Source organism: Maniola jurtina, chromosome 8, assembly GCF_905333055.1.
Source record: "Maniola jurtina chromosome 8, ilManJurt1.1, whole genome shotgun sequence".
Lineage (NCBI taxonomy): Eukaryota > Metazoa > Arthropoda > Insecta > Lepidoptera > Nymphalidae > Maniola > Maniola jurtina.
The window spans coordinates 10,082,437-10,105,832 of record NC_060036.1 but is presented as its reverse complement, the minus strand read 5'-3'; the positions used below and the strand labels follow the sequence as shown (position 1 = coordinate 10,105,832).

Here is a 23,396-nt window from a genome sequence, read left to right as displayed (position 1 = left end):
TTTTTAAGTTCTAAATGATATCTTCTATCTATAGATATAAAAAAGACTTACTGTCTGACTGATCTAACAACGCATAGACTAAGCGGCTGAAGTTAGAAACTTGAAATTTTGAGAGTAGGTTCCCTTTACGATTTTTGGAAATTGCACCCCTAAGAGTGTTAAATAGGGGATGAAAGTCAAGTTATAACCATGAAAGTTGATATTTGGAGTTTCGGTGTAAAATGAAGAAGTATGTATTTCAGCGTCCTAGTCTAGCTAGTCTTAGACTGACTAACAATACTGACATATCAACATCCGGCTATTTTAGCTTTGGAAGCATTAGAAGGTTGAGTCTAAAAACTTGAGATTTAGCATGTGGCTTTTCGGCTTTTCGCTATAACGTAACCTAAGAAAAGATTTTTATGAATTCCAGTCGAGAGAAGTCAAGGTGAGTCAGTTTGTAGATAAAATTATACATGCAAAAGGATGTCTGTTTATCCGACTCTCGGCCTTCCACGGCTTAGCGGCCAGAAGAAAGCCCAAGGCTATTTTTTGTCCCGGGTGAATGTCTTGGTGCCGCAGGATAATAGTAAGTAGGTACTTAAAAAGAAAAACGAAATTCCACGCAGACGTAGTCATGAGCAATAAATAATAACATTACGGTGACGGGAATTACTTTTTACCACGTTACGTGACAATATAATTATTACATTATTTCAAACCATGTTTGCTTATATTAGGTACGCTTGCCACTGCGGGCTACCCACACCCCCACCAAAGTAAATTTTATTCATCTTGGTAAAATTTTATTGTTATTTCTTGGTTTCATAAATTGTTTATTACTATGTCAAAAAGAGAATAGTTCTTTTATTTTTAAAGTCAAATTACTTTTTTATTTATTATAAATTTTTATTCGCCGCCGATTCAGATTTTTGTGACATTCTTTTTCTTTAGAATATTTATTTCTAAAACTACATAATACACGATCCTTAAAATTTATTAAAACAATGAACCTAAAACTATCTGCATTGTATGTACGTATTAGACATATTATATGATTTATAACACTCTATGGGCCAAAATCATACGACCCACTGTAAAGGAAACATTATATTTATATAGGTAAGTTTTTTTTTAAAGAATAATTTGCTTACCTAATTGAAACCAAAATCATTGCAAAAATGAGGTATTTTCCCAGTAGAGGCACAACGAGCGACGTCGGAGGGATGATCTCCACCACCAGCAAGAAGAACACGTGCAGACTGATCAAGATCGAGATCGAAAGCGTTACCTGCGTACAAAGATACCCATTTAAAAGAAACTGACAAATAGTAACGTAAAATATATATTTATTTTTATTTTATGTTTCTTGTATATTCTAAGATGACTAAACCCCCATAACGACGTAAAATATTCTTTATTGTACACCATTTATACACCATCCTCCTAATGCCATACAACACAAAAAAGTTTCCACCTATCTATGTCCGTAATACACTTTAAAACCATCCAACCAATATGGCCCAAACCGGTTTCATTAGAAAGGCAATAATGCGAAGATGGTTTTGGACTAATAAAACAATGCATTAGGCCCATAATTCTTTAGCGTAGTATCACAAGCTGTATATCCGCTAGTATGAAAAAAAGAAATTATTTCAAGATAGTAAGTTGTGCAATTAGCAGCCTTATCGCTAAAACTTCGATGTCTTCCAGGCAACCTTAGGTTAGAGGATACAATAAATAAAGTAAACGGAAGGGGCGTACTAAATAAATAAAGTAAACGTTGCAAAAAATATATGTATAATATATTATGGCCATATGTTATGGCTATAAAATAACGAATAGATAAGTAGATAGTTATTTACGCACGGTATGCTACGGTATGTAAAGGCGGATAGAACGAAGGTGAAGAAAGGATAGGTATTTAAACTGAGATTTATAGAGCATACTTTGATTTTGCTCAGTCTTAAGTTTCAGTTAAAACGAGACAGGTTTATGCCAGTGATATGACGCTGTTTCTTTTTAACTGTATCTATAGTCTGAGCAAAGTCAATAGATCTCTAAAATATCAAGAGCAACAGTGTTATTTTTTTTTAAATTCATTTAACTGAAATGGCGTTTAGTTATGTTATTTTGAAAGTCATTAATGTTTAGCGTTAGTTTATGTTCCATCTTTTCTTCTCCGTTAAGGTTCATTGGACGCAGTCCAAATATGAAGGTAGGTACTCTTACAACTATAGATGCCCGTTTACTTTGAGATTCTGAAAAACGTGAAGTAGAACAAGAAAAATTGGTCCAATTTTTCTTGGGCTACCTTAATGATGTCGTTATCGTTTTTTTACTTTTAATGCTTCACTTATACCTGGGTAAAATATTTTTTCGCGTTCCGTAGTCAAATGCCAAACCGGAGCCTGATAAATATACCATTTCCATTTATTTACAGCTTTTATTTCTTTATGTTATTATAGAGGTTCAACCCTCGTATTTCTTATCACAATTGTCAAGGACTCGGGGCTTACCCACGCAGCAAAATCAAGATTCGGTGAAAGGAAAGAATAAAATATGTCGCTTATAAACATTTTGCTATAATTTCAACTTGCTCACAAAAACACTGACAGTCATTAAATTGTGAAATACATTTTATTATACTCGTGTTATACCTATAGTAGAACGGCGAAGCGAACATATCATATTAGTAGGTCATTAACCGAATATCATGATTAATAAAGCGATGTTATTACCTACTATGTTCATAAAATTAGAATTGTTTTTACTTTATTTCAGTGGTTTATTATTCTTAACAAAAGCAGGAGCACCGTGGTACAGGCACGTCTCAATGTTTACAATTCGTCGCACGCTCTATGATGAAGGAAAACATCTCAAGTAAACGTTTCAAATATAATGGTGGTAAAAATCGAGTGGGGGATTGGAGAAGGTTTTAGTAGGTCGTAAGTCACATTCTCAATAGAGTCGGGAATATATCCATGAAGATTTTTTTTTTCAATAAAAAAAAATTTATATCTGCTTAGTCTTGTTGTACATCTATCTAATTATACATATACAGCTATGTAAAAGGAAAAAAAGACTGATTCACTGACATCAACTTAGTACTGTTCAAACCCTGGGTCCACTGCATGTAAATTTTCTTTCTAACGAAGACAGACGCTCATAATATGAAACGAATGAAGCCTGGGGCGAGTCATATTTATGGTATGAAATAATTAATTAAAAACTTTTTTTTTTTTTGAGAAAAATAAAGTCTTTAAACCGAAACCGAAAACCTGCTTACTTTCAATTTTCACCCTTTTTTACACAAATATTTAGTAGTTCTGTTTTACTACATATTACGCAACTTAATGTTTCGTTTTCGTAAGTACAAGTAAGCTCGATAATCATCTCTCTATTAGCGGGAGCTCTACCAAGCTTTACGATATATTGATTCAACAAGTTCTTTTACCGCTTCAACACTGATGAAAAAATTACAAGAACTTTCGGACGTCAAAAGTATCCGTGAAGATGAAAATATCCCCTCCTTTATGGGTTTTCTGCTGTAAACTACGAATAATGATTATTTCTCGTAGGTTGTGAATAAAATGAAGACGAAGTGATACTTTTCTGTCAGAAAGATCTTTAAATAGATTTCATACTTCAATGACTTGACTACCTTGTGACTACGTACGAATATCTTGTCACAAACGTGGCACAGTTTATTAAGTACCACTATTAATTTTTTAATAGTCATTTGTTATGCAAGGCAACAAGGTTTTTGGCACGAGTACTTAGTATTCAATATCGAGTAAACGCCTTCGTTCTAAGTTTGAAAAATATTCAAAAATAGAGTCCTGTATGTAGCGAGGTATTCAAAGAAACGAGACGCATACAATTTTGCAACCGTGCAAAGCACACAATTTTCCCGGCGAGGAAAATACAAAATGCAAGAAAAACAAATAAACAATCCAATTTTTTTTCGGGTGCGTTATGAATTCAAACCTATCCTTAGATAAAAAATTTATTTTAAAATATTTGTTTTTGTCATACCTAGGTATTTTATAATAGATGCAATATTATCTAACTGAAACGGAGTGTTATTTTCAATTAAATCGTTTTAGTATTAAAATAAGCCTCTCCGAGCTAGTGAGATGACAAATGTATTTTATTTTGTCTGCCGTCATAAAGGCAACCACATTACCACACTTTATGAGATTTTTTGGACAACTTTGAGCTACGAGTATTATTTCGAGCGTTCTCAGTTGATCCATTTCCAGATAAAAGGGGCATTTTGAGTATTTAAAAAAAAGGCGATGAATAATGAAAATGGGTCAGCTCGAGTACTCAACATTAGCACAGTTTGCATCAGTCAGGTACCTAACAGCGAGGCTTCGACATCCTTATCAGGCCTCAATTTCCCTACATTTGAAGCTAGGTACCCTATCAATAGCCTATTTTCCTTTAATTTTAGGTCACCCATAGCCTAAGTTTCGTCGATTCAGGTTCAAACCGAGAGTTCCCTCACTCTACTTCACTCTGACATGAAGTTTGCAGGACATGGTGAGTTGACACGGACCTGATACCTATAGTGTTAATTCAGTTGTACACTTGGTTGTAAACAGTCTCTATACCTACTGAGTTGACAGGTCTAAAATAATTAATGTTCTCTTTTTCAAAATGTTCTCTGCAGAATAGGACAGCAATTTTTTCAGAAGAAATTAGAACTAAATAACATTGAAATAACAAAGAAATTTCTCCTTTTTGTTAATGTTTATCAAGTCTGCTTTGTGACGCAGCGAAAAACCACCGGCTTCCACCACACACATGTAAAACAAAACAGGTTTACATGTGTGTAGTGTTCCTATAGATAACATTAGGTACATTATTTATAGAAACACTATTAGTACGAGATTAAATTACATTTAAAATCAAAACTGAGGATTGCTACAATTTCTTAATGAAATATTTAATTAACTTTAGTAAGTTCTGTTCTAATTATTATCTAAACTATTTAAGCCAGGGATCATGTACTGTATGCGCTGGTGCGCTCGCCGTATTTGTTACCTTCAAGCGCCAAGTAGGTACAACTTTAGCATAGAGAACATCAAGTCTCTACCACTCAAAACTTCTATATTAATATTAGCCTGTGTATGAATATTAGCTTCTAGCTATCAATATTAGCTTATATATAGTTTTTCGGGCAAAGAGGGTTTGTATTGATACCCGTCCGGACCTTCGTCTCTAGGCCAAATAGAGAAGTCCCCGCTACGGGTTAAACCCCATGCCCAACGGCTCATAATTTCGTACACCCCTCATTTTTAATTCGAACCACTAGAATATGGAATGCACTTCTAGCATTAATTTTTCCCTCCAATTTTAATATTTACCTTCATGCCAAGACTCTCAAGAGTGAATAGATCTTTTAAGCTAGCGCGCTCCATCTTAGGCTGCATCATCACTTGCCAGTAGGTCTACGAATTGCAGCCAAAAGACACGGCTACAGCTACTGTGAGTATTGCTTACCTTTTCGCCACTATCTGAGGGTAGATAGAAAGTGAGGACAGTGAGGAAGGAGATGCCCATGCAGGGGATGATGATGTTCACGGTGTAGAACAGCGTTTTCCGCCGCATCGTGATGTTGAACGTGATGTCCAGGTACGGCTCGTCGCAGCATGTGTAAAACTTCTCGTTTCTGGTTGACAGAAAAATGCTACAATAATACTTAAAGCTAGCCTTATCTGATATTCTTTGAGCATCATCATCAGTCATTATTATGGGCTAAATCAAGGTTGAACAAATTAACAATGTGTAATAATAATATATAATAATATAATAATGTGTTCAGAAAAGCTAACCTAGATATTTTTCAACACTCCGCTTCGTTATTTAAAAACAAAATTAAAAACCACCTAATGAGTCTTTAAATATTCTAGAGGTAGTAAGTCTACTATAAAATATTTAAAGATTCATTTTGAGATTGTAGGGTACTATTGTTAGTCTTAATTGTAGTTTTTATTGTTAGTTTTAAGAATTATTGTACTTTTGGCTTATTGAGTAATTAATTTTATTATTATAGATTTTATGCAAGGAATGTCTTAGGTTAAGTTTTACTATTTAGAGTTGAGTTAGCCTGTAAGTGAGTATACATTGATAGTCCTAAGTTTATATAAGTCGTCATAATTATTTTTCTTTGTACATACCGTTGGCTTCCTATTAAATAAAATAAAATAAATAAAACAATATGTTTGCTCACAATATGTTCACAAATATCGACATGTGACATCATCAACGTGATCAAGCCATTTTCGGCCCACTACCTGTGCACAGGTATTCTCTTAGAATGGCCGAATGCGGGTTGGCAGACTTCACACCTTTGAGAACACTATGGAGAACTCTCAGGCATGTAGGTCTGCTAACGATGTTTTCCGTCACTGTTAAAGCAAGTGATATATTGAATTGCTTAAAACGACATAACTACAGTTATGAAAAAAGTGCGTTCCTGGGACCGAACCCCCAGAACCCCGAATAGGAGGCCGAGGTCCTAACCACTAAGGCTACCACCGCACCCCAGTCACATAGGCAATGGATATTAGATTTATCTATTATATTATATATTAGTTTTGAATCTTACATAGGGCTCATATTTTTTATTACTACGATCAACATTGTTGATATTGCTAATATTCCTGATATCATAAGAGTATTTTATATCTTCTAGGTGTGTCAATATCATTTAATATACGTATTTAGATGGGTGTATCAAAGGTATGCGTAAACATAAATATATATTATGTATAAATGCTTACAGTGCGTCAGACCTATGTCAGGAGATAAGTAAATAAAGTGTAGAAGTAGGTATGCATGAGCAATTTCGCAGAGTGGCTCGTAAAAACACGAAACCTCGTAAATACTATAATAACACTAATAAATATCTATTATGATATCATTCTTCGTACATTTTACTAAATTTATCATCTTCAATGTCACATGTGAAGTGATAGGCTAGTGGTTAAGATGTCCGCCTCCTATTCATCGAGGTTTCGATTTCAGGCACGCACCTCGGACTTTGCGGATTTATGTACGTTTTAAGCAATTCATCACTTGCTCTAAAGGTGAAGGAAAACATCGTTAGGAAACCTGCATGCCTGAGAGTTCTCCATGTTCTCAAAGATGTGTGAAGTCTGCCGATCCGCCACTTCCCCAGCGTGGCGGACTGTGGCCTAAACCCTTCTGAAAGGAGACTTGCCTCAGTCGACGATGGGTTGATCATGATGATTATGTCACATTTCACATGGCGATATTCAGCCCATAGGCCTTGATTCAGCCCATAATACCATACAATAGTACATTTTACTATGGTATTTAGGTTGTAATTTAGAATTTACAAAGATTATACATTGTTGTTAGGCCAAAGACGGAAAAATAACAAAGAAAAGAATACCGCAAACGGTATTGCGGGGATATTATTGAAGAACTTTATACCCATTTGCGGTGAAAACCGTTTTATGGCCCCATTTGCACCGAATCGAATCAGCCGGGCGATTCAGAACACCCGATTCGGTAAGTTGTCGTTCGATAACGTTAGTTTTTCATTGAAAAATACATCTTATCGAACGATAACTTACCGAATCGAATGTTCTGAATCGCCCTGCAGATGTGGGTATGTCAATTGCCGAACACTGAATGCTGAATTGTGAATTCATGGTATTCGATGATACGAGAGTGCGATCCAAAATTTGGATCTTTTTGCAATCACAAATTTATTGTCTTAATTATTTACCTTGACCCAACGACCTCGGTTTGAATGGATTAAAATATTGTCAAAAACATACCTGGTCAACGACAGCATTGGACGACACCGTTGCTGGGGTGTCGTTTACAATTTTTAAAAAGTAATTGTAAACGAAACGATATCCCAGTCGTCTAATGGTGTCGTTAGACGTTCGGAGAAGGCATTACTAATCAGATACATGTATTGATACTAGCTACTGATGCGATCGAAGGCTCTGATGTAATAGTTATCTACTAAAATAGAGTTTCTCAAGACGCTATTAGTTTACCTATATCGGATCGTAGGTATTTATTGAACCAGTATCAAGACTCAACAACAAAGTAACGAGGCTAAAAGATGAGATTTGGCTGCGGATTTTATATGTTTTATTATAAACTAATTGATCCGCCCCGGCTTCGCCCGGGTGAGCTTTCCTTTTCCATAGATAAAATGAATATGCTAACTTAAAATACATATCAACATTTCTCATACAATGTTCTAAAATGATAATGAAAACTGACTAAATTGCACTGAAAAAAGATTTTTTTAAACCGATATCGAACCTGTTATTGATAGGGAAGAAAAATGAAAAATATGTAAGCATGTAATCCAGTGTATTTATGTATTATTTATATTACGAATATTATGTCAAAAATGTGTTTTGCTAAACTATGACACTAATTGCCATCAATTTGCTGTTATCCGTTGATGAGCTCTGTCCTCCAGTTCTGAAATTATTCATCAGATTTTCACTTTTATATGAGACTAGCTGACGCCCGCGACTTCGTCCGCGTGGATTTAGGTTTTTCGAAATCCCGTGGGAACTCTTTGATTTTCCGGGATAAAAAGTAGCCTATGTGCTAATCCAGGATATTATCTATCTCCATTCTGAATTTCAGCCAAATCCGTCCAGTAGTTTTTGCGTGAAGGAGTAACAAACATACACACACACACACACACACACACACACACACACACACACATACAAACTTTCGCCTTTATAATATTAGTGTGATTTACCAAATATTTACAATCTTTGTAAAAATAATGTTAAAATTGATTAGAATTTTACGGAGTTACAACATCGATAAAAATCTTACCTTTGCTTATCTGAAACTCATATCGTTTTTGTGATTATGTTTCTCGGAGTATTTACTATGTAAGTCGGTATTTATATGCCAAGTTGCATTCAAATCCGTTCAGTAGGTAGGTACTTAGTTTCAGCGTGACACGTAGGTAGGTACTTAGTTTCAGTCTGACAGCAGACGAAGAGGCAAACATAAATTAAAAAAATATATTATTTTGGTTTCTATATCGATAATACTTAAAGATTCCTTTGACTAAAATTATCATAATAATATATTATTTAATGTACCTACAGAAATCGTTCAGTTACAGTTTTATTATACCTAAGTTGATATAAGAGCCCAGCAGATATAATAGTGTGTCTATATAGGGATTATTACGAGCTTTTATGGATCATTAATGCTGTAATGAATTTGTCTTAGTAATGTTTCTTACAGATATTATCTTTGGCCAAATTACCTTGAGTTTATGTATCAAGTACACTATAACTATTGAACTCAATTTCAAACTAATTATAAACGATATATCCTGGGCTTCACAAATCTGCATAATATCCCTTAATTTAGGTTAAAATAATAGGTAATCAACATATATTATTAAACATAAAAAATGCTAACCATAAGATAACTACTTCAACTTAAGTTTTGTGCACAAAAATAAGGTTTAATATAAATTCGAAAGTGTGTTTGTGTGTTGGTTTATTGGTATTTTAGTTTGTTTGTTTGTCCTTCAATCACGTCGCAATGGAACAACGGATCGACGTGATTTTTTGCATGGGTATATCTAAAGACCTGGAAAGTGACATGGGTTACTTTTTATCCCGGAAAATTGAAGTTACCAGTACCCGGGGTCCCACGGGTTTTTGCGAAAAACGTAAATCCACGCGGGCGAAGTCGCGGGCGTCAGCTTGTATTTTATAAAAATATGATGAGAATATTTAAATAGTAGAAGCATTAAGATATATCTTAATGCTTCTACTATTTAGAATTAGATTTTTTTTGTACTGAAGCATTAAGATATATCTTAATGCTTCAATACAAAAAAAATCTAGCAAGTTTAATTTCGCTGTGACTATTAGGGTATTTTCCCAGCTTTTCCTTTTTCGCGGATGCACTTCCTTTTGCCTTCTTCTTTGTACGATGCATGAGATAAAATCTAATCTCGTTCAGGGGATGAAGTTATCCTCCACTACCGTTATATAAAATAGAAAAATGCTCTTTCCTATTTCGTCAAAATATTAAAGCACATCCGATTTAAATAGTTACATATACCTATTATTATTTATCTTAATTACTCACTGCATAGTAAGATTCACTCTACACTGATAAAAATCTCATTAAATTAACTAGGTATATGAAAATGGCACATTTGAATTAACTAATTTTCTCAAATACTACAGGTATAGCCTGAGCACACTTGAAAAAGCACTAACAGAGTCTGTTTTTAACGGACGTCAAAAAAGCTCTCGTACGAATGAGGGCTTACTGATTAAAATGTCACACATGCATGCTACTTATAAAAATTACGACCATAAACTTTTACGAACCTTACAGCTGGCACTTCCAAGATGTCCCATTCGACGGACATGTAGAACTCTGACAGATCCACTCCCACGGACACCACGTTGCTGCCAGCCTGCTCGTCCATGTGCCTGAGGTCCACCTGTACACACACCCTTATTCCGATACTTAAGCGTAATTCGTAAAGCTTAAAATCAAGGCCCTCTAATAATATGGTCAATCAATGCAGCAAAAATCAGTTCAAATAAAATATGCTTTAGGGTATGGAAAATTACTTATCCATAAGTAACAGACTATTAGTCATTAGACTGCACCGCATAGTAATTAGTAATGTATGTATAGTTTTTGTGAGTAGGTAGTTTTCTGTTTTCACAATGACTTACGTTTATAAATTTTGAATTTAATCTAGAAAATTTCTCAATTATAAATGCATTGATCCCATTTCATAAGAATAAAATTACAGGAGATAGCTGTTAATTTATAATATTCACTTAAAATATTTATGTGCTCATCAAATATTTTATTCATTTTGGGGACTAAACAGTAGGGCCTTGAATGTTATAAAAGAAATGTTAATTCCAAACACAGAATGTAACAATTTATTAAGTATAATTCCACAACACAGACATACCTACCTACTATTTGGCGACAATTATAATACGCTTTACTTAAAAAATATAAAAACAGCATGGTTATTTTTACGTAGAGCAAAATTTGAAGTAAAAGGTGTATATTTATTATTTTTTCATATTTGTTTTCTTAATTTCGCTAAATACAATATAACATTTTCCTGTATTTTCAAATTTTGCTCTGATGTGAACCAGTTTTCTTAGTTAATGTTTAATATAAGTTAGTAAATAATTTTATCAGGTATGGTTTAACTCATTAGGTTAATTGCATTTATTTATCGGTTTAGTTTTATCATACATGCCCCCTGTCACACAATGTGCACCTGTACGAAAAAGGAAAACAATCTGAAATCGGCAAAAGGTTATAGACCACAACTTCGAGAATTATGACGCCTTGCAATTTAATTACAACTGATACATCTTACCACAGAGTGTGTCAAGTACCTGTATTGACTCAGTTTAGTTTTATTTTTAGACCACACGTAACAGCAATATGTTGGAGTCATGCGAATTAACATCAACGCGAAACACAACACCTAGAACAATGTTACGAGCTTTTAGTTTTCGACGAGTAATGACAGAGGACTCCTTAAGAACCGTTTCGGTAACTTTGGTTTATATATCTTGCAAGTTGCAACATTCGCCATTGTGACGCTCCATTGTCTCATGTCTGTGACTCGTCAAAATACAAGGAGAACGGAAGCACCGGCTCCGCCGCGAATGTGTGTGTCGCGGTGCGGCCAAAAGTCGCCGTGTGATGTCGCGGCAGGCGAAGCCGCGTGTCTGTCCTTCTGCTCAGCGCCCTACCACAACAACGCTCTCTAAATGCTAACAGGATACTAACACAATTCAGAGCCACTCTTTACCTGCTATAACTAAACATAGACGTTGTTGCAATACGGCGTAAGCGTTTTCTTGTGTAGCGAGTGCATGCAAGATCGTCTTCGTCCAATGAAACCTTTCAATCAGACGTTAGGTTCGTTGGAAGAAATGATCGCTCTAATGTTGGCGCGGCTAATTTTAACTGTGTGTGGTATTCTTTTGTTATAGTTTTGTAATGACAAGACGCTCATGCAATGGTCAGCGACACCGAATTCTCACAGCCACTAAAGTCGCTAATAGGGAAAGGTATAAAATATGCAATATGATGACCGTTAATGCTCCAATATACATATAACGAGCCAAGATGTGAAGGTATTCAAGACGCTGTGTTGTGCTTTAACTGTCCGCGTGTAGATATTGTGTGAAGCTGTGTATACGTGGTTACGGTTTGTGGCCATTAGCCGTCGTGATCGGGAATGCAATTGGTTTGGAGCCAAGCTGTAGTCATGCAGTGAGTATAGTGTGTAACACAGAGGAGCATGCAACAAGCATTCGTGTCAACTGTTAGTGTAATCCATTGTGTGTTGGCGCGAGCGGAGCCAGCTAAAGGAGAGCACGGAAAAACCATTCCACTAAATCAATACAGTTTCAAATGAAGTTAACTTTTGCGTGACCCGTAGAATGGTTTTGTTTTAAAGGATGTAAGGAAAAGGATTAAAGTGAATGACGTTGCATCCCATATCACCTGACATTTAAAATTTTATACCTTTCCGTGACGAGCGAGGTAGGCCGTTCGAACTAAGTGGAACCGATCGTGGATATTCTGGAGCAATCGTGGACACGCACGTTGACAAACTGCTACTCCACATACTTAAAACGTCACCACGTGTTTAACTTGCAACATGTCACAGCTAAGGAGCGCCGGAGGCGGCGAGCGGGCGGCGGGTCGGACGCGCGCTCATCGCCTAGCACCGTCATGAACAGTCAATACGCATGAACTGTATCAACATACCACACGATTAGAAAAACAATATTAATTACACGACGAAAACGTTCGAGCCAACAAGCTACTGCATGGACACGGCCTGGGCGGCGGGCCCTACGCTACGGCCCGCGCGCGCGGCTCCAAGCGGCGAACAGCGGGGCGTCACCTTGAAGCCGTCATATGTCCAGCTGCCTAACTTAAGCACACAGGTTTGCACGTCGTAAGGAAAGAACTCGACGTCGATAGAGCAGGACGACTTATACACGGCGGGCGGCTGCCACACCACCATGCCGTTGTAGTACACCGTGGCTTTCGTCATCAGCGTCACCTCGTAGTTGCCGTCGGCGCTGCGGACAAACAATGCGGTCAGCCGTGAGCTGGGAGAGGCCCATTCAATTACCTTAAATCCGTCGTAAGTCCAGCTACCGAACTTAAGAACGCACGTTTGCTCGTCGAAAGGAAAATATTCCACATCTATTTCGCAGGAAGACTTGTAAATCGCGGGCGGTTTCCATTCGACCAGTCCTTGATGATAGATCGTCGCCTTGGTCGCCAACGTTACCTCGAAGTTGCCGTCGGCACTGCAATATTAATGCACATTTACAAGCCGAAACGCGTCCTACATGTAGAGACCTTTGTTTCACGAATGTGTGTTCTGTGATCATCATTTGCGGCGTCGATTGTTAACATGCTGGTCCGTGATTGTAATTGAATGTGTGGGTACCTATACACATCTACAAATCTAATAGAGACATCCAAACATCTTAGTAATTAATCTATTTTAATCAAAAAGTTTACTGTTACGGTTCAGTAATATCTTTGATTCAAATATTAAACGCGACAGTTATACATCCATATTACATACCCAATAATGATGAAAGATTTGGGATTGGTGTTGTAGTAGGTAATAATATGTGATGTGGGTAGATATGTCAAATCATTATGTGTTGATATGTAATAACAATTTCAACTACGATTTTCCGTATAAATATATCTATTTATAATAATAAAAAGACGACTGATCTATCAGCCTTAGCCGCTGGGGTTCGAAACTTGAAATTAGATTTTTTTGACATTAGATTTCATTCATAACGTATGCACCAACTAAGAAAAAAATTTGGGATTGCACCCCTGAGGGGGGCTAAAAATTTGTATGAAAGTCCGTCATTTTCTAAGTTATATATGTATCTACCATCAAAAATTGCGATTTAGACTTTCGATTAAAAATTACGAAACGTGTTTCACGGTTTTTGAAAATTCCACTCCCAACCCCAAGAGATAGGAAATAAAAATTTGTGTAAAAGTCTGCCATTTTTCAAGTTATTTCCATGAAAATTTGTATTTTGGGTTTCGGTTTAAAATAACGAAATATGTGCTCCAGGATTTTTGGCAACCCTTCGCAGATTTTTTAAACGAAGCGTGGGCGGGTCAGCTTGTTATACTATACTAACTTACTAATAAGTTGTGATTAAAAAAAGAGAGCAAGATATAATTAATGATCGTGATTGAAATCTGTTTGTACAAGACTTGGCAAGCATTTGTTGATACGAGTAGGTACCAACGAGCCAACCCTTAGAATCCTTTTATTTCCTCAATTTCAACACCGAATCTATGTCAAAGAAAATGAAATCGTGACCAAAAAGAAAATCCGTGAATAAGTTGGGTTTACGCAGTTATATATAAAGTACACGTGGAAAACGAAGGAAGCAATTTGAACATGAGATTAAGCGAAAATGTTAATATCTCAGAAAGGCGCCCGAGTTTAGAAGGAAGAGGAGGGAAAATAAATGACATCTATGTCATTTATCTAAGCCCAATTAGAAGGGGTGCCAGGAAAAATGTGTTAAAATCAATATAAAGGTTTAAAATAGTCTTTTAATAACACTGATTTAATAACACTTAACATTTTTAACCTAATCCAAAAATATAAAATATATTGCTATGACATCAACGAACATACAGACTAAGGAGAAGAACTTAAAGGATTCTTTGTTTTACTGCGGAGACCTTAAAAGTGTTTAAGATTACCTAACTACCTACGAGTAACTGCTAACCGTTTAAATAATGATTTTGATTTAGCACAGTAGCGATTAGTTTATTATGTAACTAGCTTTTTCCGCGACGTTCGATTAATATACTTAGTTCATAGCCTTAAAGCAGTCGGAGATAACGTAGCTATCTATCAGTGAAAATTTTCAGAATGGCATCATTAGTTTCGTAGATTACCCCCACATACGAACACTCAAACTAACGAATACCTGTTTATAATATTAAAGAATAAGTCTTTAAAATAGTTATTTCTAGTTAAACCCTTGACTTGTCTTTTTTGTTACGAGTTTCTGCTATAATAAAAGACAATAAAATTGAAGCCATTCAAATAACATGATTTACAATTTCATTCATTTCAATAGAAAAACTGGGTAGAATATACGAGTATGTATCAAGGTACATAAGACGATTATAAATCTTTATGTGCGCCTGTAGGGATGTTTTATCAAAAAAGTTCTACCTAAATCATTGTTAGTGCTCGACAACATCAAGAATGAAACCCTTTTTACGAGGCTCCTAATGAACCAACCACGTGTGCTTAAGTTCATAAGGCGTCCCATTTCCCCGAGCAAAAACACTTGTGCTATTTAGCTTAAATCTTCAGTAACTGAACAAGTTCTGACAACTAAAGCAATTAGGATAAGTTCATTTACCAAAGTGGGTCCCCAATAGTATTCAGACATAAATTTTAATATATCTATGCAACACATTATTTCGCTGAGATTCATCTACGTTTGAAATAAATGTAAAACATTATTAAATTGATATAACTCTAGAACAAAGAGCTATCCATCCATTAAGCACCGTTTGTCACCGTCACAAAACCTATTATACTATTTACATATTCCGAGTGCTAAATGCAATAGCTATGACAAATTGCCACACATTAGTCGTTTGGACAGAGGAATCATAGTTCATGAATTGAATTTTGTTGCTACGTATTTACTAGGTATGTAAAGTAGTGAGTTATACAAATTGTGTTGAGAAAATGTTTTTGGTTTGGTAATATGATAAAATCTTCTAATTTACTTATAAGATGGGATTATGTCTAGTGGCGATAGCACATAATATAATTTGAAGGTTAAACGTTTTAAGACATTAGTCCAGGTCCGTTCCTGGATGGATGACTGTCTTTGTGGATCCTAATTTGGTATTTACCCATCCTCCATGCCTTGGAGAACACTATAACGTGTTCAGTGGACCAAAGTCAGTAAACATCTGTTCCAGTGTTATCTCTACCGACCTTAATAACCTACTAATATTTTTTTCGACAAAGCTCTTATAAAGAATAAAATGACAGTTACTCCGTCTATAGTCCGAAGTAAGGACTAAAATGGTACTGTTGACATGATATTTGACACATTAACTTAAAATGGCACGTGCGAAGTTATTTTTAACCCCCGACCCAAAAAGAGGGGTGTTATAAGTTTGATGTGTGTATCTGTGTATCTGTGTGTCTGTGTATCTGTGTATCTGTGTATCTGTGTATCTGTCTGTGGCATCGTAGCGCCTAAACGAATGAACCGATTTTAATTTAGTTTTTTTTGTTTGAAAGGTGGCTTGATCGAGAGTGTTCTTAGCTATAATCTAAAAAAATTGGTTCAGCCGTTTAAGAGTTATCAGCTCTTTTCTAGTTTTCTTGTAGAAAAGAAGGTTAGATAACCGTTAGGTTCATAATATTATGTCAATAGACAAATGTCAAGCTGTCAAGATGGACGTTGCCTAAATACATAATTATTTATTTGAAAATGATGTTTTGGAAAACTCAGATACTTTCGATCGTCGGGGGTGTTATAAATTTTTAATTTACACTTGTTTACTTGAGTAAAAGTAGAGTTAAAGTAGCCAAGTACGAGTAAGACTCGCGCACTGAGAGTTCCGTAATCGGGTATTTTTTTTTTAAACATTTTGCACGATAAATCAAAAACTACACAAGTGTAAATTAAAAATTTATAACACCCCCGACAAGTGAAGGGTACTGCCACAGACTGATACCTACACAGATTACACAAGTCAAATTTTAACACCCCTTTTTTTGGATCGGGGTTTATTAAAAATAAATAAAAATCTGTTTTAGAATGTACAGGTAAAGTCTTTTTATATGATACCCCACTTGGTATCTTAGTTTGCAAATTGAAACACATTTAATTTTTTTTTAATGATGTAACCACAAATTCATGGTTTTCAGATTTATTTCTGTACTTGTGCTATAAGACCTACCTACCTGCAAAATTTCATGATTCTAGGTCAACGGGAAAGTACCCTATAGGTTTCTTGACAGACACGACGGACGGACGGATGGACGGACGGACGGATAGACAGACAGACAGACAAAAAAGTGATCCTATAAGGGTTCCGTTTTTCTTCTTGAGGTACGGAACCCTAAAAACGAACAAACCAGGAATTTTTGATTTTTTTACGGGTTTTTCTCTCACATTGCGTCTACTCGCTTATTATTTTAAAGTTATATTTTCAAAAAAAAATGTGAATTCAAATGTGTGTGTCCATCTCACTTGTTATATAGAACGATATCAGGCCTCCAGATGTGGTCGGAAGGTACATGTAACATGTGCACCCCGCCGTACTCCCGCGGCTCCCAGCGAAGTTTGTAGTCATACCAGGACTGTTCCACCCAAAGATTCGTTGTCATTATTTGATTCTTCAAGTTCTGGAACAATATTTTGATTATTACAATCCATCTTTTAACATCTGTAAAGGAACTAGCTTATACCCGCGGCTTCGTCCACGATATTACATAAATTTCAAACCCCTATTTTAGTCCCTTAGGCGTAGAATTTTCAAAAAAGCTTAGCGGATGTCTGGTGTTTACGTCGTAATAACTATCTGCATGCCTAACTCGATCCGTAAGTAGTTTGAGCTGTGCGTTGATAGATCCGTGAGTCATTCAGTCACTTTTCCTAATTCCTATACCTAATCTAACAGACTGACATCAACAGTGAGTGGCGGTACCAGCTCAAGGTCTAGGATCTTAAGATTTTGCACGCAGGTTGCCCCAATAAAAAAGCATTTTTATAAATTCCACCCTATTATAAGTGAAAAAGACAAGGGCAGATTATCTTGTTGAATTGTGTATCTTATGTCAGGAAAGAGTCGATGTGACTTCTATAATAATTAATTTTTACTAGGTAAATGCATACATCTAATATTATTATGTAGGTATATGCGAAATCTATCTGTCTGCTAACTTTTCACGGCACATCTGCTAAGCCGAGTTTTGATGAAAGGTACCGTGGTACGGTGATAGCTAGTTATAGTTATATATAGGTAGGTGATAGTTAGTTATAGTTATATCCATCCGAGGGATGGATATAACTCATTTTTAATCCTGGAAAAAGAGTTCCCACGGGATTTTCAAAAACCTAAATCTATGTGGATGAAGTTGCGGGCATCATCAGCTAGTCTAGAAGTTTTTCAATCCACTGTCGGTATTAATAGGTATATTTTTAGAAAATAAATCATCGGTATTAACAGAGCCTTATAGTCGCATTAGCGACACAGCTTTTAAATAAGGTGGTAAAAGATTTTGAATTCTTAAAAACACAACCACTTTCTAATTTCCACCCTCTCAAAGAGTTCTATCTGGTGGAAATAATTACTTAAAGCAATAAGACCGACTTTTTTAACCGACATGAGCTGCTGGTAATTTGATGCTAATTTAATTTACATCTATTTGATACTCTCTAGTTTGCGAAGCGTGAAGAAAGTTCTAGTAACTAACTAACGTTTAGAAAATCTTGTTGCAACCTCTTTGAATTTCTTATCCTTTGCGTAATATGTTAACATATACAGTTTCAGAATTAGTCTTAATTTATTCATTCAGAAAATGGGCTATGCTTTCTTTACTGGTTACCTAAAGTGACTCGGCAGGTACTTATCTACCTACATGTAGAAAGAGCTAGGTTCAGAACATTTGGTAAATATCTGGAATAGACTTAGCAAATGTTAAGGCATCCAGCACATTAATCCTAAATTATTCCTATATACTATTTTTAAACGGTTTGAAATAGTATACAGAAACAAGTATTAACAGAAAAAGTCTATATTTGTAGAGAGCAAACTAGGTGTCCTTTATAAGGATGCTCACCTTGTCATGTCGAGTATTATCAAGAGGGTGGGCATGTTATTTTATTGAAGTATCTTCGTTGCGTCTAGTGAGCTTTTCTCTAAGATTGATTGATAAAATGTAACAAATGTAAATATTTATTTATTATAAGTACCGTGATATCTACGAAATAATTGTACGTTGTGAATTGTGATCCACATATTAAGATCCATGATGAAATACTTAATCAAATATTTCTCAAAATGATGGTGGGAACTACTCCTTACAGGACAAGAAGTGTACATCATCCCAAAAACTGGTGCTTCCATTTAGTTGTAAAGGGCACGTTTATCTATACGCAATCCTCTTAACATCTGTCGCCCTAAGTGGCAGAACGACATTAGACGAGAGGACTGAAAGTGTTTACATACCTTTCGAAAACATGCCAAGCTCGAAATGTTCGCAAATTTGTCCGTAGTCAAATTTTACCCACAATGGTCGCTCACAATAAGGTTAATTAAATACTGTACGCAAACACAAACTTTGACTGTGGTGTAGCTTTATTTAAATACATTTAACCACGTCGCGAGTTATCAAGTTACTGCATACGTACATAGTTTTGAGTTTCGTTGCGGTAACACGTAGCTTCTACTTTTAGAGGATTTTAAAATTCGTACCATGTCCGGCAAGTCTTGGACTAGCACTACAAAGTTACATACTCTTCAAAGTTAAGTTACCTACTCTGAAAAGTTTCGCAAGCTAGTAAAGCTGTCTATAATAGGTGATTCGGCGAACTTTACTATAAGTAGGTAAGTAGGTAGTTTTACCATAGTTAATCACCTAAAGCTTAATTAATACTATATAGCGGTGTACATAATATGCCTGACACAAAACTTATTTTTAGGGTTCCGTATCTCCGAGAGATAAGCTGGTATAGCCTAGTAGTTAAGACATCCGCCTCCTAATCGGAGGTCAGAGGTTCGATCCCGGGCTCGCACATCTTACTTTTCCGAGTTATGTGCGTTTTATATAATTAAATATCATTTGATTTAAGGGTGAAGGAAAACATCGTGAGGAAACCTGCACACCTAAGAGTTCTCCATAATGTTCTCCAAGGTGTGTGAAGTCTGCGTGGCTAACCCCTTCTCATTCTGAGAGGAGACTCGTGCTCTATAGTGAGCTGGTAGTGAGTTCATCGTGATGATGATAATGATCTCCAGAGAAGAAAATGAACCGTTATACGATCACTTCGTTGTTTGTCTATCGTGTCTGTCAAGACAAGAGAGTCAAAACTTTTCTGTTGACCTATTGAATGAAATTTCGCAGGTAATAATTAATAATTTCTGCCGAATACCGTCCTATTAAAGTTTGGCAAATGCAGCCTTTCAGTCTTAAAGAACGTGAAACGAATTTCGATTTATCTCTAGTACTTATCAACTAGATAATACAAACGGGTACATACCTATTTTAAAAAAATCTGTATTTGGTTATAAATGACGACAGTACTTTACTAACAATACAATCTAGCCCACGAATAGCGCTAATAAGCAATATTATACTAACCTAAACTTATAAAAGTACTTATATCTAAGAATCGGTCCATTAACTTATCTTAGTTTACAGTTAGTTTTCATTTAAAGACACTTTGTTCTTGTGTTCTTTGAAATGGTCTTGGTTATAAATATATATAAATTTTGAATTTGGGCTCAGAATACAATATAATAGTAGGGTAATGCCATAATATTAACAATGCATATCTAAATCTAGGTTTTTCCTATGTAACGCTACAAATAATAAAACTCTTCAAGATTTATTTATTAGCCACACACAAGTAGGTAATATGAGAACCTCGTCATAGGAACCTAGTAAGTTCCCGAGTATAGATTTTATCAGCAAAACAATTTTCTTGAATCTTTCTCAGACGGTCTCTTATTGATAGAGATCGCGGTCATTCAATTTCCCTTGCAATTAAAAATACTTTAAACTGAAAATCAGATTGAAAATTCTTTTCGCTGCTCTAATTGTCTACTTATGATGAAACAAAAAATGCTTTAAATAAAGAGAGAATTAAAATTGCTGTTCAATGTAATTAAAATAGAGGTTACAAAGTTTGAAGCTCAATTTTCGCTATAACAGCCCAAGTTTGCTAAAGAATATTAATCCCGAATCTAATTAACTGTGCTTCAGCATTTACTTCATTAATATAATACTTGTCTAATCAATATAATCATATTATACCAAGATTATACCATATTGTAAGCGGCTATAAGTAACATGTAATAACAATAAAAAATTTAACCCCTGACTCAAAAAGAGGGGTGTTATAAGTTTGACGTCTGTATCTATGTATCTGTGTATCTGTCTGTGGCATCGTAGCTCCTAAACTAATGAACCGATTTTAATTTAGTTTTTTTTGTTTGAAAGGTGGCTTGATCGAAAGTGGTCTTAGCTATAATCCAAGAAAATCGGTTCAGCCGTTTGAAAGTTATCAGCTCTTTTATAGTTACTGTAACCTGTACTTGTCGGGGGTGTTATAAATTTTTAATTTACACTTCTAATATTTGTATATAGAACAAAAAGTTTATTCGATTGTACACTAGGATTAAATATTATTACAAACTAGATGATTCATGCGGATATAGATTTTTAAAAATCGCGTGGGAATTCTTCAATTTTCCGGGATAAAAAGTAGCCTATGTCCCTCCGGTATGTAAGTTGACTCTGTACCAAACATTAAAATCGGTTGAACGGTTGCGCCATAAAAAGCTTGCAGACAGACAAACATACAAACAAACTTACTTTCACATTTATAATATTAGTATGGAAGTGATTAACCTACTTCCGTTTAACATGCGTTTGTATTATAAACAAGTTAATTAGAAGTTTAACGGTTTTATTTTAGCCAAATACTATTATTAATATGCCTAATCGTCAAACCTCGGTCCTCACATTGCTTATCTTTCCAACATCACTGTTCTATCACCCGATCTCCCTGGAAGAGAAAACTTCTAAGCATTAAGTTCGCTTACGTACCTACTTTCTATTTTTCTTGTGTTAAAGAGTTTAAACAACGAAAACATTATCGGATTGAGGAGTTGGAATCCGTAGTAACAATAAGAAAATCCATAGGTACTTTGTATCACACTAATATTATAAAGGAGAAAGTTTATATGTGTGTGTGTGTGTGTGTGTGTGTGTGTGTGTGTGAGTATGTTTGTTACCCCTTCACGCAAAAACTACTGGACGGATTGGGCTGAAATTTAGAATAGAGATAGATTATACCCTGGATTAGCACATAGGCTACTTTTTATCCCGGAAAATTAAAGAGTTCCCACGGGAATTTTAAAAAACCTACATCCCCGCGAACGAAGTCGCGGGTATCAGCTAGTTCATAATATCAATACAATTTACCATTATCTGATCTTGAATCCTAGTGGTTTAGGTATGTGACCTGTAAAAGTTCTTAGTCCTGTAGGAATAAGTATCAGGATTAAAAAACTGGAGCCTGAAGCTTACAGCGGATATGGAAACAAAATTCGTGGAGAAAGTTCTCGAAAAATCGATTCAGTAGTAAGTAGCAGGTAATTGAAAATTCCATCGCAAGATTGGAATCAAACGAAAGTAAGGCTAAAATAAAACTGTTCAAAAAAGGATCACAATATAATTAAATGTTATCTAACCTAGAGGCCCGACTCGTGACTCGGAACACGTAATACTTCAAGCTCTAAGCTATTCCCGGGATGGTGCCTACTGAAATAATTCTTCACACTAAAAGGTAAGCAATAGGTATTACAAAGAATTTGGCAATGAATTTGGAATGCGAAACACTGTTGGAGGTACGAGTATATACCGTATAATATAAACGGCCTAGCCTTATGTGGTGATAGCCTGGATTCGATCTTGGGCAAGCACCTCTAACTCTTTGGAGTTATATGTGTTTTAAGCAATTAAATATCACTTGCTTGATGGTGAGCAAAAATATCGTGAGGAAATCTGCACATGCCTGAGAATTCTCTATTTTCAAGGATGTGTGAAGTCTGCTATTCGCACTTGGCCAGCGTAGTGAACTATGGCCTAAAACCTTCTTATTCTGAGAGGAGACGTTAATAGTGGCCGGAGATTGGTTGCGATGGTGTATATATACATTTACCATTTGCTTTTTGCAGCTGAATCTCTGTTTTAGATATTTCATTAGATTTTAGATTAAGGGATTACTATCCTCAGAATATGACGCGGAAAAGTCGTGAATCGTTAATGCTGTGTGAACAAATTATACGTTTTGCTCTTTCCATATTGTATTCTTCTAGAATTCGATTCCATTAGGAAAATAGCTCCATTTCTTTTCAACAAGTACTAAAAACAACAACTGATCAAATTGCAACGGGGAATAAAGAGAGTGCCTTGTTCCCGTTGCATTTGTATACCTCTTTATAGGTATACTTCGAACTCGTCATTAATTTCAAACGTCGCCGACGTCCTTCGATGCAGATGTTCTCTTGATACT

The 23,396-nt window shown here is 35.6% G+C and overlaps 1 protein-coding gene across 3 annotated transcripts in view; it reads right to left on the bottom strand.

The window, feature by feature from the left end:
• LOC123867832 (acetylcholine receptor subunit alpha-like) overlaps positions 1-23,396 on the bottom strand; it is a 39,242-nt gene that overhangs the window by 9,473 nt on the left and 6,373 nt on the right. Inside the window, exons 2-6 of one of the 3 annotated variants that reach the window (XM_045910119.1) lie at positions 17,343-17,497; positions 12,947-13,361; positions 10,371-10,486; positions 5,491-5,659; positions 1,134-1,270 (exon numbers count right to left, since the gene is read on the bottom strand). In XM_045910119.1, the coding sequence (XP_045766075.1) occupies positions 1,134-1,270; positions 5,491-5,659; positions 10,371-10,486; positions 12,947-13,361; positions 17,343-17,497 (992 nt within the window). The remainder of the gene's footprint in view (positions 1-1,133; positions 1,271-5,490; positions 5,660-10,370; positions 10,487-12,946; positions 13,362-17,342; positions 17,498-23,396) is intronic. The other 2 variants (XM_045910120.1, XM_045910122.1) reach the window with 2 other exon arrangements.